At 37.7% G+C, this 15,045-nt stretch overlaps 1 protein-coding gene across 3 annotated transcripts in view; it reads right to left on the reverse strand.

The window, feature by feature from the left end:
• Positions 1–14,706, reverse strand: part of HSPB11 (heat shock protein family B (small) member 11) — a 25,171-nt gene extending 10,465 nt beyond the window's left edge. For 2 of the 3 annotated variants that reach the window (XM_021707103.1, XM_008074263.1), the window contains exons 1-2: positions 14,408–14,706; positions 4,449–4,561 (exon numbers count right to left, since the gene is read on the reverse strand). In XM_021707103.1, coding sequence (XP_021562778.1) covers positions 4,449–4,546 — 98 coding nt within the window. In that variant the 5' untranslated portion in view covers positions 4,547–4,561; positions 14,408–14,706. Of the gene's footprint in view, positions 1–4,448; positions 4,562–8,126; positions 8,155–14,407 lie in introns of those variants that run through there. The other variant, XM_008074264.1, reaches the window with a different exon arrangement.
• Between the last annotated feature and the right edge of the window lie 339 nt (positions 14,707–15,045).

Raw genomic sequence — 15,045 nt, forward strand, 5'->3', positions numbered from 1 at the left:
GCCTGGCCAACTTGGCAAGACCTCATCTCTACAATAAATAAAAAATTAGCCAGGTGTGGTAGCACGCACCTGTAGTTCCAGCTACTTGGAAGGCTAAGGCAGAAGGATTGCCGGAGCCCAGTCGGTCGAGGCTACAGTGGCTGGGAGTGGCCACTGCACTCCAGTCTGGGTGACAGAGTGAAACTTCAACTCAAAAAAAAATAAATAAATAAAATGCCTATCTTATAAACAATATGTATTTGGGTCTTGATTTTTATATTCAGTCTGACAATCTCTGACATTTAATTGGAGTGTTTAGCCCATTGACATTTAATATAATTATTAATACAGTTTGGTTTAAGTCTACCATCTTGCTATTCATTTTTGTACCTTCCCATCTATTTTTTCTTGTTCTAGTTTTCCTTTTCTGTCTGCTTCTGAGTGAATAAAAAAATTTAAATTCCACTTAATCTGTTTCATTAGCTATACTTTTTATATTAGAAATAGTTTTAAATGGTTGCTTTCTAGATTACAACATAAAAATGTCATGATAGTCAATTTACATTGAACTTCACTTTTGTGCCATTATTGTCATATATTTTATATGTGTGTAATAAATCTCATAATACAATGTTCTTTTAAATTAAGTGGCCAGTTGTCTTTCAAAAAAATTAAAAGAGGAAATAAGGCTGTCTTTTATATTTATTCAATTATTTACTATTTCCAGTGCACTTAATTTCTTCCTGTAGGTTTGATTTTTACCTAGTATTATACCTCTTCAACTTGCAGAACTTCCTTTGGCATTCCTTGTAATACAGGTCTATTTTTTAATTTTTTTAAAGAGTCAGGGTCTTACTCTGTCACCCAAACTGGAGTACAGTGGCACCATCACAGTTCACTGAAGCCTCAACCTCCTGTGCTCAGATGATCTTTTCAACTCAGCCTTCCAAGTAGCTGAGAATACGGGTGCACACCACCATGCCAGTTAATTTTTTAATTTTTTTTGTAGAGACGAGGTCTTGGTATGTAGCTGAGGCTAGTCTCAACCTCCTGGGCTCGAGCCAGGCTCGGTGGTTCAGTCTGTAATCCCAGCATTTTGGGAGGCCAAGGTGAGTGGATTGCCTGAGTCCATGAGTTCGAGACCAGCCTGGGCAACTTGGCAAGACCTCGTTTCTACAATAAATCAAAAATTAGATGGGCATGGTAGCATGTGCCTGTAGTTCCAGCAACTTGGAAGGCTGAGGTTGAAGGATCACCAGAGCCCAGCAGGTTGATGCTGGGGTGGCCGTGAGTGTGCTATTGCACTCCAGCCTGGGCAACAGAGTGAGACCCCAACTTTAAAAAAAAAACAAAAAACATCTCCTGGGCTCAAGCAATCTTCCCACTTTGGTCTCCCAAAGTGCTAGGATTATAAGTGTAACCAACTGCACCCAACCCAGGTCTGGTCTACTTTTGATGAATTAAGTTTCTTTATCTTTATTTTTGAAGGATATCACAGAATTCTGGGTTGATAGGTTTTTAAAAATTTGTTTCCCCCCCCTTTTTCATCATTTAAAATATATTGTTCCACTGTTGCCTGGCTCCCACTGTTTGTGATACAAAGTCATGTTATTAGTACTGTTGTTCCACTGTATATAATGAAGGGTTTTTTCCCCTCTAGCTCAGTGGTCCCCACCATTTTGGCAATAGAAACCAGTTTCATGGAAGACAATTTTTCCATGGACGGGGAAGGGAGAGTTGAACAGACAAACCTCACGGCTAATGTTAATCTCTATTTGCAGTCGTTGCCCAGCACTAGCATCACAGTCCCAGCTCTATCTCAAATCATCAGGCATTGGATTCTCATAATAAGTGCGCAACCTAGATCACTTACTTAAGCACTTCACAATAGGGTTCACGCTTCTATGAGATTCTAATGCCACCACTGATCTGACAGCAGAAAGAGTTCAAGAGGTAAAGTGAGAGATGAGAAGCAGCTGTAAATACAGATGAAGCTTCATTCACTTACCCGCTGCTCACTCCTACTGTGTGGCTTGGTTCCTCTAACAGGTCATGGACCATACCAATCTGTGTCCCAGGGGATGGGGACCCCTGTCCTAGCTATTTTTAAAACTTTTTTATCTTTCTTTCAGCAGTTTGAATTTGATATGGTCCCTTTGTATTTACCCATCTTGGGATTTACTGCATTTTTTGGATTTTTAAATTGATAATTTTAAAGAAAATTAGAGAAAACTAACCACAGCCCAGCGGTCCATCAACTGATAAATGCATAAATAAAATATGTTATATCCATACAATGTAATACTATGTGCCAATAAAAAGGAATAAAGTACGGAAATGTGGTACAACATGGATGAACCTTGAAAACATATAGGTGAAAGAAACCAGTCACAAAAGACCACATATGTATGATTCCATTTATATGAAATGTTTGAATAGATCAAATCAACAGAAACAGGAAGTAGATTAATGCTTGCCTAGGGCAAGTGGGAATGGGGGAATATAGGGTGACTGCTAATGGGTATGAGGTTTCCTTTGGGGTGATGAAAATGTTTTAAAAATTGATTGCAAAGATGGTTACATAACTCTGTGAATATGCTGGGAGCCACTGAATTGTACATTCTAAATGGGCAAATTGTATGGTATGTGAATACTATGTAAATAAAGTTGTTACCAAAAAAAGAGTCAGATCTACTAACTCACAATTCTTTTTTTTATACTATGTTTAATATTTCACAATTTTCTCTTATTTATATTTACATGGTTTCAAATTTTACTTATTTAAATGCTACATGAATTTCAATTGTCCCATGGTTTTCCTTGAACTCGTTCAATGAACATGACCAATAATATCAAATGTTATGTAGAGATACACTTGGATTTTAAAACGGAATGTAACTGTATCCTCATAATTAAGTATATGAAAGTTATCAAAGTAGGAGTTTTCTTTCAAATGAGTGTTTATAGCTAACAACTATGTTACATCTATTATCTCACCTGACTTTTTTCACAATTCTTTGGTGGGCAAGAAAGGTGGTATAATGGCCAGTTTTCAGATCATTAACTGAGGGTCACAGAGTAATATGCCAGGGGTGTCAAAAAATACATACACATTTTAAGAGATGTTATCTATGTATTACTTTTAGTTCACCACAGTCAGAAGTATCTGGACGCTGATGGTAACCACCACTCTGAGCACCTCTTGTAATTGCAGAAGTCAAATGTGACTTGTATTCATCTTCAATTTGAATACAGGTGTTTCCTTTATTAAAATGTATATACATTTTTTGGCACCTCTGTATTTTATTGTCTAATTAAACAAGTTACATAACAAATATTTTAAGACACAGTGGAAGACATAGTCTCTGACTTCTAGAAATTGCAATTGAGAGAGAAAACAAACATTAAAAATAAACAATAAACAATAACACAATAAAGGAATAAGTAAGGTAATAGAGGTACATCCCAAAAGCTATCCCCAATGGAGCCTGCAAATAGATAAACTAATTCTACCTGAGGGGAAAGGCACAGATTCAGAAAGAAGATGACAGGCTTAAAGGAAGAGACTGAGTTGCTAGAATTTCATCCAGACACATGGGCTTCACAAAGAACACAAAGAATCACAACATCTCTGCTCTGGCTTCAATAATCAAACCTGGTACTCACCTCTTTACATCTCTCTTACCACAAGTCTAAAATAAAGAGTTTGGACAAGATAAATGCATAAATTCTTTCAGCTCTAAAATTATATGATTCTATGATCTCAACTCTAGTCATTGTACATATACCAAGAAAGACAAACTCAAGAGCATAAGAAAATTACCCAGAATTATTTTAAAAAGAGTTTTCTCATTAACTACTTTTTCTTGGAATTAGAAGAAAATTAGTAGTTATTCCTACTTAGAATAAGCTCTAACACAGTGAAGACTAGAAATTGGAGTGATATATCAAGAAAGGGTTAGATCAGTCTGATCTTTAAAAAAAAAAAAAAAAAAAAGCAAGGGAGAAGCAAGCAATATAGTAGGATAGCAGGAAGTGAAGCATTCAGGTCAGGAAAGATATTGCTTAGACTAGTAAGGAAATAGGCAGTAAATAGGAAGTTACAATGTTTACATTCCTATTTCCAAGAAAAACTTGGACTAAAACCCAAATCAGACATTAACATTTACACTTCCATAAAATGAAGTTGTTATTTGGGTTTTTGCCTTGACAAAACACTTCTAAAAAAAACCCAATTTGTATAAAGAGTTTAATTTATGAATTATAATGAAAAATATGTAGAAATTTAAATATACACAACTGAATCAGTTCCAGAAATGGTACCAAGGATAGATACCATCAGGTAATCCATTAAACATTTATTAAACTCTGTTTAATAGTGCTAGTTGTAAAACACATGGTCCCTGGTACTCAAGGGATTCACAGACTTAACAGTCAGACTATAAATAAGAAAGGATAATATCTCTTACCCATCAATGAGGTTTTCAGGTGGGTGTTTTTCATCGCTTGATGTAGCTAAAATCACTTCAGACCCTTCAGAGCTCAAACAGAGATCAACTTTTCTCATCTTAAAGTATTTAACCTACAAATAAAAAAGTAAAACAATAACCAAAAAAAGCAACTTCATGATTCTCTAAACATAACCTGAGAAAACAAAGAGAAAAGGAAAGCCTGTTGCCTAGCACATGGTTAACACCCAGGCTACTCAGCATGTGGGAGGGACTCTGCCATGTTTATTTACCTAAGTAAACTTCTGACCACTCCCAGGGATAATTCATGTAACACATAACTACATAACTACTTCCACCACTCTGCTCCACAAAATAAGTCCCTGACTACCCTAACCAACATTATTTTTCTGTTTCCAGAAATAAAAGCCCTCAATAATTATGTGAAATCAGTTAACAAGCTAGGGTGACATCAATTAGTGAATAAATTTTTTTAAAAAACTTTATAGTTATATTTCTGAAATTTAAAAAAAATCTGGAGCATAAAAACAGATATTTTGTGACTGTTTATCCATACAGTTATCAACTGAAGTGGCAAATGATATTATTTATGCTTTAAAAGACATATTATCATTTATTAAGCAGAAATGTGAAATAAGAGAGAAAATTATATTTCTTTTTTTTGAGTTGGAGTCTCACTCCGTTGCCCAGGCTGGAGTGCAGTGGCACGCTCACGGCCATGGCCACCACAGCCTCGACCTGCTGGGCTAAGGCAATCCTTCAACCTCAGCCTTCCAAGTAGCTGGAACTACAAGCGTGTGCTACTGTGCCTGGCTAATTTTTTTTTTTTTTTTTTTTTTTTTACTTATTTTAGAGATGAGGTCTCACCAAGTTTCCCAGGCTGTTCTCCAACCTGTGGGCTCGGGAAATCCCCTACCTTGGTCTTCCAAAGTGCTGGGATTACAGGCTTGAGACACTGTGCCCAATCATAAAAATTATATTTCAAATAAACAAGTAAACAAAAAAATTACAGAAAATATTACACATATTAAAAACTATGTGCCCATTACCTAGACTTAATAATGTTAACATTTTGCCAACTTTTTTTTTTTTTTTTTTAGAAACAGGTAGCCTTTCACTGGCCCCATATTCTCTCTCACCTGCCCAGAGGTAACGGCTATTCTGAAGTTGATGTATATCCTTCCTGAGTATATTTTTACATTTTACCACATATATATACTTTTACCACTTTCACCATAAACAATATGTACTGTTCTCTTAAAATTTAGATGGTCCCACAGTGCATATATCCTTTTAAAATCTGCCTTTTTCCACTTAATATTATGTTTTCAAGATTTTATCAAGTTGATGGATGTAAAGCTACTTTATTCATTCTATTCATTCTTACTATTGTAAGGTATTTCCCCCTTCCCCTGTTGATGAACTTTTAGGTCTGTTTCCAATTTTTGCTATTATAAACAAATCTGCAATTCAAATTTTTGTGCATATATCTATATGCACATGGGAAAGTCTTTATGATAGAAATAAAATTACAGAAACTTAGAATCTGCATACCTTCAAGTGGCTAAGTGATCAATTTGCTCTATAAATTATAAGAAATGACATTACCATCAGCATGGTATGAGTTTCTCACCAATTTGGCATTCTTAGACATTTTGGCTTTAGCTATCTCACTGGTGTGAAATGGTATCTCAATAAGGTTTTCAGTTTGCACTTCATGACTATTAGTAAAGTTGAATACTGTCATATATGTTTATGGGCCATTCATTTATATTTTACCATTTACATATTTTCTAGCCTTATGTCCATTTTTCTACTGGCAAGGGATTTTATTTTATTTTTTTCTGGTCATTTTCTTTTTTGATTTGTAGGAATTTCTAAAATAAAATATTCTAGCTACAGATCCTTTGTTACATGTGTTACAAATATCTTCTTGGCTTGAATTTTGATTTTTATTTTAAATTTGGCTCAGTTTATAGGTTGATTTGTGTAGATGTGCAAGAATCCCCTTCCCTTTCATTTTTGTTATTAAACTATAACATACATAGAGAAAAAGGCATAAATCATAAGCATGTAAATCAATGTTTTCACAAAGTAAAAACACCCAGAAGAAACAGAACACTTGAGAAGTTCCCCTCATGCCTCCTCCCAGTTACTACCCTCTCTACATCCCAAATGGAATCCTGGTCCTTAATTCTAACACTTTAGATCAATTTGCCTGAACTTCATGTACATGGAATCACACCATTTATACGATTTGTATGTGGCTTTTTCTACTCATGGTTATGTCCGTGAGATTTATCAGCACCCTATGTTGTATATGGCAGAGTTGAATTGCAACTAAGTACAACAGCAACCCAGCTCCCATTCAGTTCACCTCCTGACAAGAACAAAGAAATTAGCCCCTAGGTGATGCTTTGCAAGAAAAGCAAAGAAAGATTTTTTTGGTCTCTGGTACTTAGATACCGTAGCCCCAAGGAAGAAGAAAATTGATCTCACTCTCAATTATCTGAGCCCAGAGGTAAACTGGAACTATTTCAAATCGCAACTTGATGCAAGCCCAGCACAATTCCTGATAGACTTGTCCCTCATCCTAGCTTCCAGACAAAGGAAATGGTAGGTTCTCTCTGGGAAAACACATTATCTGCTTTAGTCCCTGTTGTTCTTTTAAAGACAATGTCTAACAAATAAAGTCATCAGAAGCAATCTATAGATAATTAAGGTGCTGAAATTAATAGAAAAATATAAAGATAACTATTACAAATCTGTCAGATAATTTAGAAAAAAAATGAACAAAATGGGTCAACAAAAAGAGCATTTTAGCAGAGAAATTGAAAATATAAAAAAAGGACAAAATGGCCGGGCTCAGTGGCTCAGTCTGGATTCCCAGTACTTTGGGAGGCTGAGGCGAGTGGACTGCCTGAGCCCACAGGTTCAAGACCAGCCCAAACAATAAAAAAAAAAAATTAGTCAGGCATGGTAGCGTGGGCCTGTAGTTCTGGCTACTTGGAAGGCTGAGGTGGAAGGATTGCCAGAGCCCAGCAGGTCAACACTAGAGTGGCCATGAGTGTGACACTGCACTCCAGCCTGGGCAACGGATTTAGACTCCAATTCCCGTCCCCCACCACCACCCAAAAAGGGCTGGGCTCAGTGTCTCAACCTGAAATCCCAGCACTTTGGGAGGCTGAGACAAGCGGATTGCCTGAACCCGTGGGTTTGAGATCAGCCCAGGCAACTTGGCGAGACTTCATCTCTACAATAAATCAAAAATTAGCACCTGTAGTTCTGGCTACTTGAAAGGCTGAGGCAGGATTGCCAGAGCCCAGCAGGTCAACGCTGGGGTGGCCGTGAATGTGCCATGGTATTCCAGCCTGGGTGACAGAGTGAGACTCCAACTCAAAAAAGAAATAAAAGGACAAAAGACTTAAAAAAGAGAGAGAGAAAAAGGACAAAATGTAAAGTCTAGAGCTAAAAAATACAATATCTAAAATAAAGAATTTGGCTAGGTGTGGTGGCTCACACCTGTAATCCCAGCATTTTGGGAGACAGAGGAAGGAGGATTACTTGAGCCCAGCAGTCTGAAACCAGTCTAGGCAACATAGCAAGACTTCGTCTCTATAAAAAAATTTTTTTGAAAATAGCCAGGTATGGTGCACACCTGTAGTACCAGCTACTCACCTGACTGAGGCAGGAGGATCACCTGAGCCCAGAAAGTTGAGGCTGCAGTAAGCCATGGTTGTGCCATTGCACTCTAGCCTATGCAACAAAATTAAACCTTAACAGAAAGAAAGAAAGAAAGAAAGGAAGGAAGGAAGGAAGGAAGGAAGGAAGGAAGGAAGGAAGGAAGGAAGGAAGGAAGGAAGAGAAAGAATGAATTCATTGGCTAGGTTTAACATCAGACAGCACCCAACATAAGAACAGAACAATTAATTTAAAGCTGGGTCAATCGAAATGATCCAAAATGAAATAGTAAAAAAAAGAAAGAACAGAGCCAGCCAGAACAGATACATATAAAACAATATCAAACTAGTCTGAAATACATGTAATTGGAGTCCTAGAAGGAGTAAATAAACAGTGCAGAATAAAAACATGAAGAGGTTTTTCCGAAATCTATAAATGATATAAACCTTGGATCCATGAAGCTCAATGAACCCTAAGTTGAAGATTCCACTGAGGCACAACTTAGTCAACTGCTGAAAAAAAAATGTGTTTTTTTGAGACAGGGTCACATTCTGTCACCCATGCTGGAGTGCAGTGGCATGATTATGGCTCAGTGAAGCCTCAAACTCCCAGGCTCAAACAATCCTCCTGCCTCAGCCTCCCAAGTAGCTGGAACTACAGGCATGAGTCACCACACCCAGCTAATTTTCATTTTTTTGGAAAGATGAAGTCTCACTATGTTACCTAAGCTGGTCTCAAACTTCTGGGCTTAAGCAATCCTTCCACTTTGGCCTCCCAAAGTGCTGGTATTACAGGCAAGAGCCACCGCACCTATCCTATTAAAAATTAAAGAGAATAAATTAAAAGGAGCCAGAGCAAAAAACGTATTACATTTAGGAGTATAATAATAGGAAGTATGATTGACTTCTCATCAAAAACAATGGAAGTCAAAAGACATTGTGCTTCAAAGTTCTAAAAGAAAAACTATAGAATTCTATACCCAGCAAAAAATCCTTCAAAAATGAAGACGAACTGAAAACATTATTAGACCAACAAATGTTGAATATTTGTTACTGGCAACCCACACTGCAAGAACTATTAAAGTAAGTTCTTTAGGTTGAAGGGAAATGATTCCAGGTTGGACTCTGGATCTGTGGGAAGAAATGAAGAGCATGGGAAATGGTAAATATATTCTTAACATAGAATATACATAGAAGAATACTCTTAAAATTTATTTTTTAAATTGTTATTTAAATTTATTTTTAAAAAGTATTGACTGTCTACAGTAAAAAAAACAGCAATGAATGATAGGGATTTAACATATTTATAAGTAATATATACAGTAATAATACAAAGGGTAAGAGGAAAGTAAATAAAACTGCACTTCTTGCAAAGTACTTCTGTAAAATTCTTACACTGAACAGGAAGTAATACAATATTAATTCAAAGTAGACTAGGATGTTAACAAGGCATGTTATAATCCTAGGATTAAGTAACCACTAAAAAACACAAAGAGGTGTAAATAGGTCAATGAAGATGAAAAAAAAAAATACCAAAATAATACTTAATCTGAAAGGAGACAGAAAAGAGGAAACAAAAGAATTAAGAAAAATAGGACAAATAGAAAACAAATAGCAAGAACACAGACTTAGGCCAGGCGCAGTGGCTCAAGCCTGTAGTCTCAGCACTTTGGGAGGCTGAGATAAGAGGATTGATTGCTTTAGCCCACAGATTCAAGACCAGCCTGGGCAACATGGCAAGACCTCATCTCTACAATAATAATAATAAAAAAATAGCCGGGTGTGATAGTGCACGCCTGTAGTCCCAGCTACTTGGAAGTCTGAGGCGGAAGAATCACCTGAGCCCAGCAGGTCAAGACTCAAAAAAACCCCCAAAATTTTCAAGATGTTGATTATAATTCAATTTAATTATAAATTAATTTGGAGATTAGTGACATGTTTATTATAATAAGTCTTCAAATCTATGGATCTGGTATATCTCTTCACTTATTTAGGACTTCTTTTAAGTCCTTGAATTGTTTTTTTATTTTTTTGAGTCAGGGTCTAACTTTGTCACCCAGACTGGAGTGCAGTAGCACATAGCTCACAGCAGTCTCAAACTTCTAGGCTCAGGCAATCCTCCTGCCTCAGTCTCCTGGGTACCTAGGACTACAGATGCATGCCACCATGCCCAGCTAATTTTTTTGATTTTCTGTAGAGACAAGATCTCATTATTTACCCAGGCTGGTCTTGAACTCCTGGCCACAAGCAATCCTCCTGCCTCGGCCTCCCAAAGTGCTGGGATTACAGGCATTAGTCACCACACCCAGTCCTTAAATTGCTTTATAGTTTTCTCCAAACATATGTTTACCTCTTTTGTTAGATTTATTTTTAGATGCTTTATGGTTTTACTGCTACTGTAAATGGGATTTTTAAAAAATTAACATTATTTTAAAAAATTATTCTGGGCCAGACAGGGAATATTTTTAACATTTCATCATTAAATGTCATGTTCACAGGTTTTGTCAGATATTATTCATTGGGTTATAGAAATTCCCTTCTCTTTGTACTTTGTGGATTTTTGTTCTTTTAAACACAAATGAGCACTGAATTTTATCAAAGGCACTTCTAACATTTATTAAGATGATTATATGAACTTTTTACAGGTTGCTAATGTGATCAATTAAAGAGTTTTCTAATATTATAGCATCCCCAGTTTCTGAGATAAACTCTATCTACATGTCCAAGATGTATGCTATTTTTATCCACAGTTTGCTAATATCACATTCAGAATTTTTACAAATATAGTGCTGAGACTGGCTTGTAGTTTTTCTTTGCCATTCGGTCCATGACTCATTTTAGAATCAAGAGTGTACTGCAAAAATAATTAAGTTGGAGAGGCTGGGTGTGGTCAGTCATACCTTTAATCCCAGCACTTTGGAAGGCCCCCACCGGACATGATGGCATATGTCTATAGTCCTAGCTACATGTGGAGGATCTGCTGAGCTCAGGAGTTTGAGGTTACAGTGAGCTATGACTGTGCCACTGCACTCCAGACTGGGCAACAGAGCAAGACCCTTTCTCTTTTAAAAAAACAAAACAACAACAAAAAACCCTTGGAGAGCTTCCCTTATTTTTCTAGTTGTTGGAACAATTTACACAAGATAGGATTTATTTGATCCTTAAGTGGTGAAGCCCTCATAAGCAGATTTTTTGATTATTTCAAATTCAATAGTTCTGTTCAGGTTTTCAACACATTTTTTAGTCAGTTTTGATAATTTGTATTAAATATTGATAAATTATATCTTATAAATATTTATTTCTACTAGTTTTTACACTTATTAGCATAAAGTTCAGTTTCCATTATAATTTAAAATATTTAATCTCATATTGACAGTGTTAAAAGTGTGTTCATAGTGGTAAGAAAAGCATATAGTCTAATATTTTTTATTTGTACCTTATTATTTTTTGAAGCAGGGTCTCACCCTGTTGCACAGGCTGGAGTGTGGTGGCACAATCATGGTTCACCACCACCTCAAATTCTTCGGCCCAGGCTGTCCTTCCACCTCAGCCTCCCAAGCAGCTGGGACTATAAGCACATCACCACATCCACCTAATATTTTGATTTTCTGTAAAGATGAGATGTTGCTATGTTGCCTCAACGGGTCTTGAACTCCTGGGTTCAAGCCATCCTCCCACCTCACCCTCCCAAAGTGCTGGGATTAGGTGTCAGTCACCACACCCACCCTGTGCCTTTTTTTACCAACCAATCTTACCACTACTTTTAATACTATTCAACAAGGATACCTGCATAATCAATGTTTGTATACCTAATCCTGAATTGTACCTCACATCTTTATAATTAAAAAAAAATTAAAAATGCTGTTGGTACCAAAGAACTGCTTTGGTGTTAAATGAACACTGTCAATCTTAGTTTTAAGAGGAGACAGCCGGGCTCGGTGGCTCAGCCTGTAATCCCGCACCTTTGGGAGGCTGAGGTGAGTGGATTGCCTGAGCCCGGTCATTATTAAAATAATGGCCTTGAAAACGAGGACAAGACAGTACTGAAATTAGAAGTAGCGGTAACAGTAGTTTACAAATTATATCAAACTCAAACATTTCTTTCAGTTTAATGGAGTTCCTACCAATTAGGGACATGTTCTGAACATTTCAACAAAGCTCAAAGCTTCTCAAGATACATTGTGGACCAGACGGAGAAATGTGGGTTGGGTGACAGGTAGTACCTTAGGGAGATATTTGTAAATGGCTATACTCAAAGAATGATGATTGATGGAACAAAATGAACTTATGAAAGACTTCTTATCCTGTTCAACATTTTTATTAATTAAGGATGCAAGAAGTATGCTTATCAATTTTGCAGGATACGCAAAGTTGGGATGTCAGCTAATATGCTAGCTAATAGAATTAGCACACAAAAAGAAACAAGCAAGTTAGAAAGACCAGTTTCAATGAATAAGATATTTAATAAGGATAAGAGTAAAAGCCTATACTCAGTCTTTAAAAAAATCAATGATACAAGGATTGGTCTAGATCAAGGGTCAGTCAGCAAACCATTGCCTGTGAACCAAATCTAGCCACCTGTTTTTGTACAGCCCACAAGCCAAAAATGCTTTTTACATTAAAAAAAAATTTAATCAAAACATTCTATGACACATGAAATTCACTTTAAAGTTCATGAAAAGTTTTACTGGAACATGGCCATTCTCATCGATGAATATATTGTCTTTGGCTGATTCTGTGTTACAGTGACACAGTTGAGTAGCTGTGATAGACCATAAGGCCTATAAATCCTAAAATATTTGTCATTTGGCCCTTTACAAAAAAGTCTGCTAACTCCTGATCTAGTTGTATAATACATATAGATTTGGTTGATCACAAAGTCAATATAAGGCAATAGTGTAACATATTTGCCCTCAAAGGTAAAGGAATGCTATCTTAGATTACATTAAGAGAATTAAGGAAGTACTACGTTCCATCAACATTTTTGAACACCAACTAAGGCCCTTTTGAATTAAGGACCAGGCACTGTGCCGGTATTGCAAAGACAAATCAAACCTAAGTGACTAAGACTTGGTTCTTGCCTTTAAGCTAAGAGTCAAGGAAGACAGCAGTATGCAACTAATAATATAATACACTATGTGCTAACATGGTGTGATGCACATCCAGAACATTGTGCTCAGTTCTGGGTAGTATGTTTAAGTAGGACACTGTCAGGTTTGATACTATTAAGAGGAGGGCAAAAAGTTGACGATATCTGTAAACCATATGACATGGAGAATGGTGAAAGATTCAGGTCTGAATCATTTCAAGAGATAATTTGGTGACAGAAATATAACCACAATTTTTATTATCAGTAGTGCTCACAAATGGGAAGAGGATCTGAATTTTTCTTTTACAGCTCCAGGAGCATGAATTGAACTCAAGAAACACAAATTTTAAGCAGGAAGACATCACGTATATAAGAACTTGCCAGCAAAGTAAAGATTTTACATTTCTGCCATCCCTGTTAAGTATTCCAGAAGAAGAGTAGGTGATAATCCATGGAGGAAACCAAAGAAATCATTGGCCATTCTTTCAGGCTGAGTCAAATTCTAGAAAGGTAGATTGGGAACAGAGGATAAAGGATCTTAAAAGCCAGGTTAAAGACAATGAGCTTTATCCTGTCCTCCAGGGATTCTCCACTAGACTGGGGGTGATTCTGATTCCCAAATAACTTGTGATAACACCTGGAGACAGGTTTGGGTGTCACAACTTGGGAGAAAGAATGCTGCTAAATACACCATCACACACAGGACAGCACACTCACAACAAATAATTATCTTGAAGGAAACGTCAGCAGTGTGACGCTGGAGAAACCCTGCAGTAATCTATCTGGAGGTGGAAATGTGAGGATTGGAGATTTAGGGAGAGAACTTAAAAAAAAAAATTACATTTTAGGGAAATATATCTAGCATTGATGTGCAGTAGATGAATAGGATAGTGTGTATTATCCAAATGTTCTTTTCTTACCTCACATTCCGAATGACCTAAGTTGTTTGAGAGAAGCAAAGAAGTGCTTTAATACAAAACTCATTTCATACATCCTCTATCTGCCATCATCCTTCCTATCTCCTGTGTCGGGCAGGGTTACTTAAGCAACAGGTAGGAAGAGCAGAGACTTGGGTTTTCTCTAAGATTCTTTTGTTGCAGTGAATGAGAAAGGGGAAAAACCAACCCCAAAGAAATCCACTACACAACTTGCTCTAAATACACATGTATTCTCTCGGGGCCTCCGTTTACCGAAAGTGGTGCGCTCTGGAGTTGCCATCCTTTCCCCTTTTTACAATTCCTGGCCCTGGATTCCCGAGACGCCTTGTCCTGTCCTCTAACCCGGAGCCACGGGTTTCATCTCCAGCTCACGTGCTCTTTCTGGTCTTTCTTTCCGGATACCTCTCCAGGTCAAGTCCTCAGGTGGCCTTCTCCTTGCTCACCGCTCTCGGTTCAGATGTTCCCGCTGGAGCCCTCTAACCCTTTCCTGTAACCTCATCCGCGGGAAGCCCGGAGTCCGCCCGAAAACGCGGGACGAGGCCCGACACCACCCTCTCGCCTCCACCCCAACCCCTTTTTCTCCGTCCCAAGACCTCCGAGGGCCCGCCCCAAATTATGCAAAACGTGTTAAACTCCCCGACGTTAAACCCAATTTATGACTAGATGGGCTGCACCGCAGCCAGCATCTTACATTTTGGCAGATTTATTCACTTCAGTTGGCAACTGTCTTTCCTTTGGGGGGTCAAGACACTACTTCTGACCTCAAAAAGCTCCGTGGGTTGGCGGGAGTCTCCAGGGCCGAGGGCGAGAGCAGGCCCGCGCGGGGCCGACCCGCCCCTCGGGCCCCTCGCGAGGCTCCCCAGGAGCGCCCCCCGCTCCCGCGCCGCCTC

The sequence above is a fragment of the Carlito syrichta genome, unplaced genomic scaffold (genome assembly GCF_000164805.1).
Source record: "Carlito syrichta isolate Samal-C Ts95f unplaced genomic scaffold, Tarsius_syrichta-2.0.1 Scaffold316384, whole genome shotgun sequence".
In the NCBI taxonomy this organism is placed as follows: domain Eukaryota; kingdom Metazoa; phylum Chordata; class Mammalia; order Primates; family Tarsiidae; genus Carlito; species Carlito syrichta.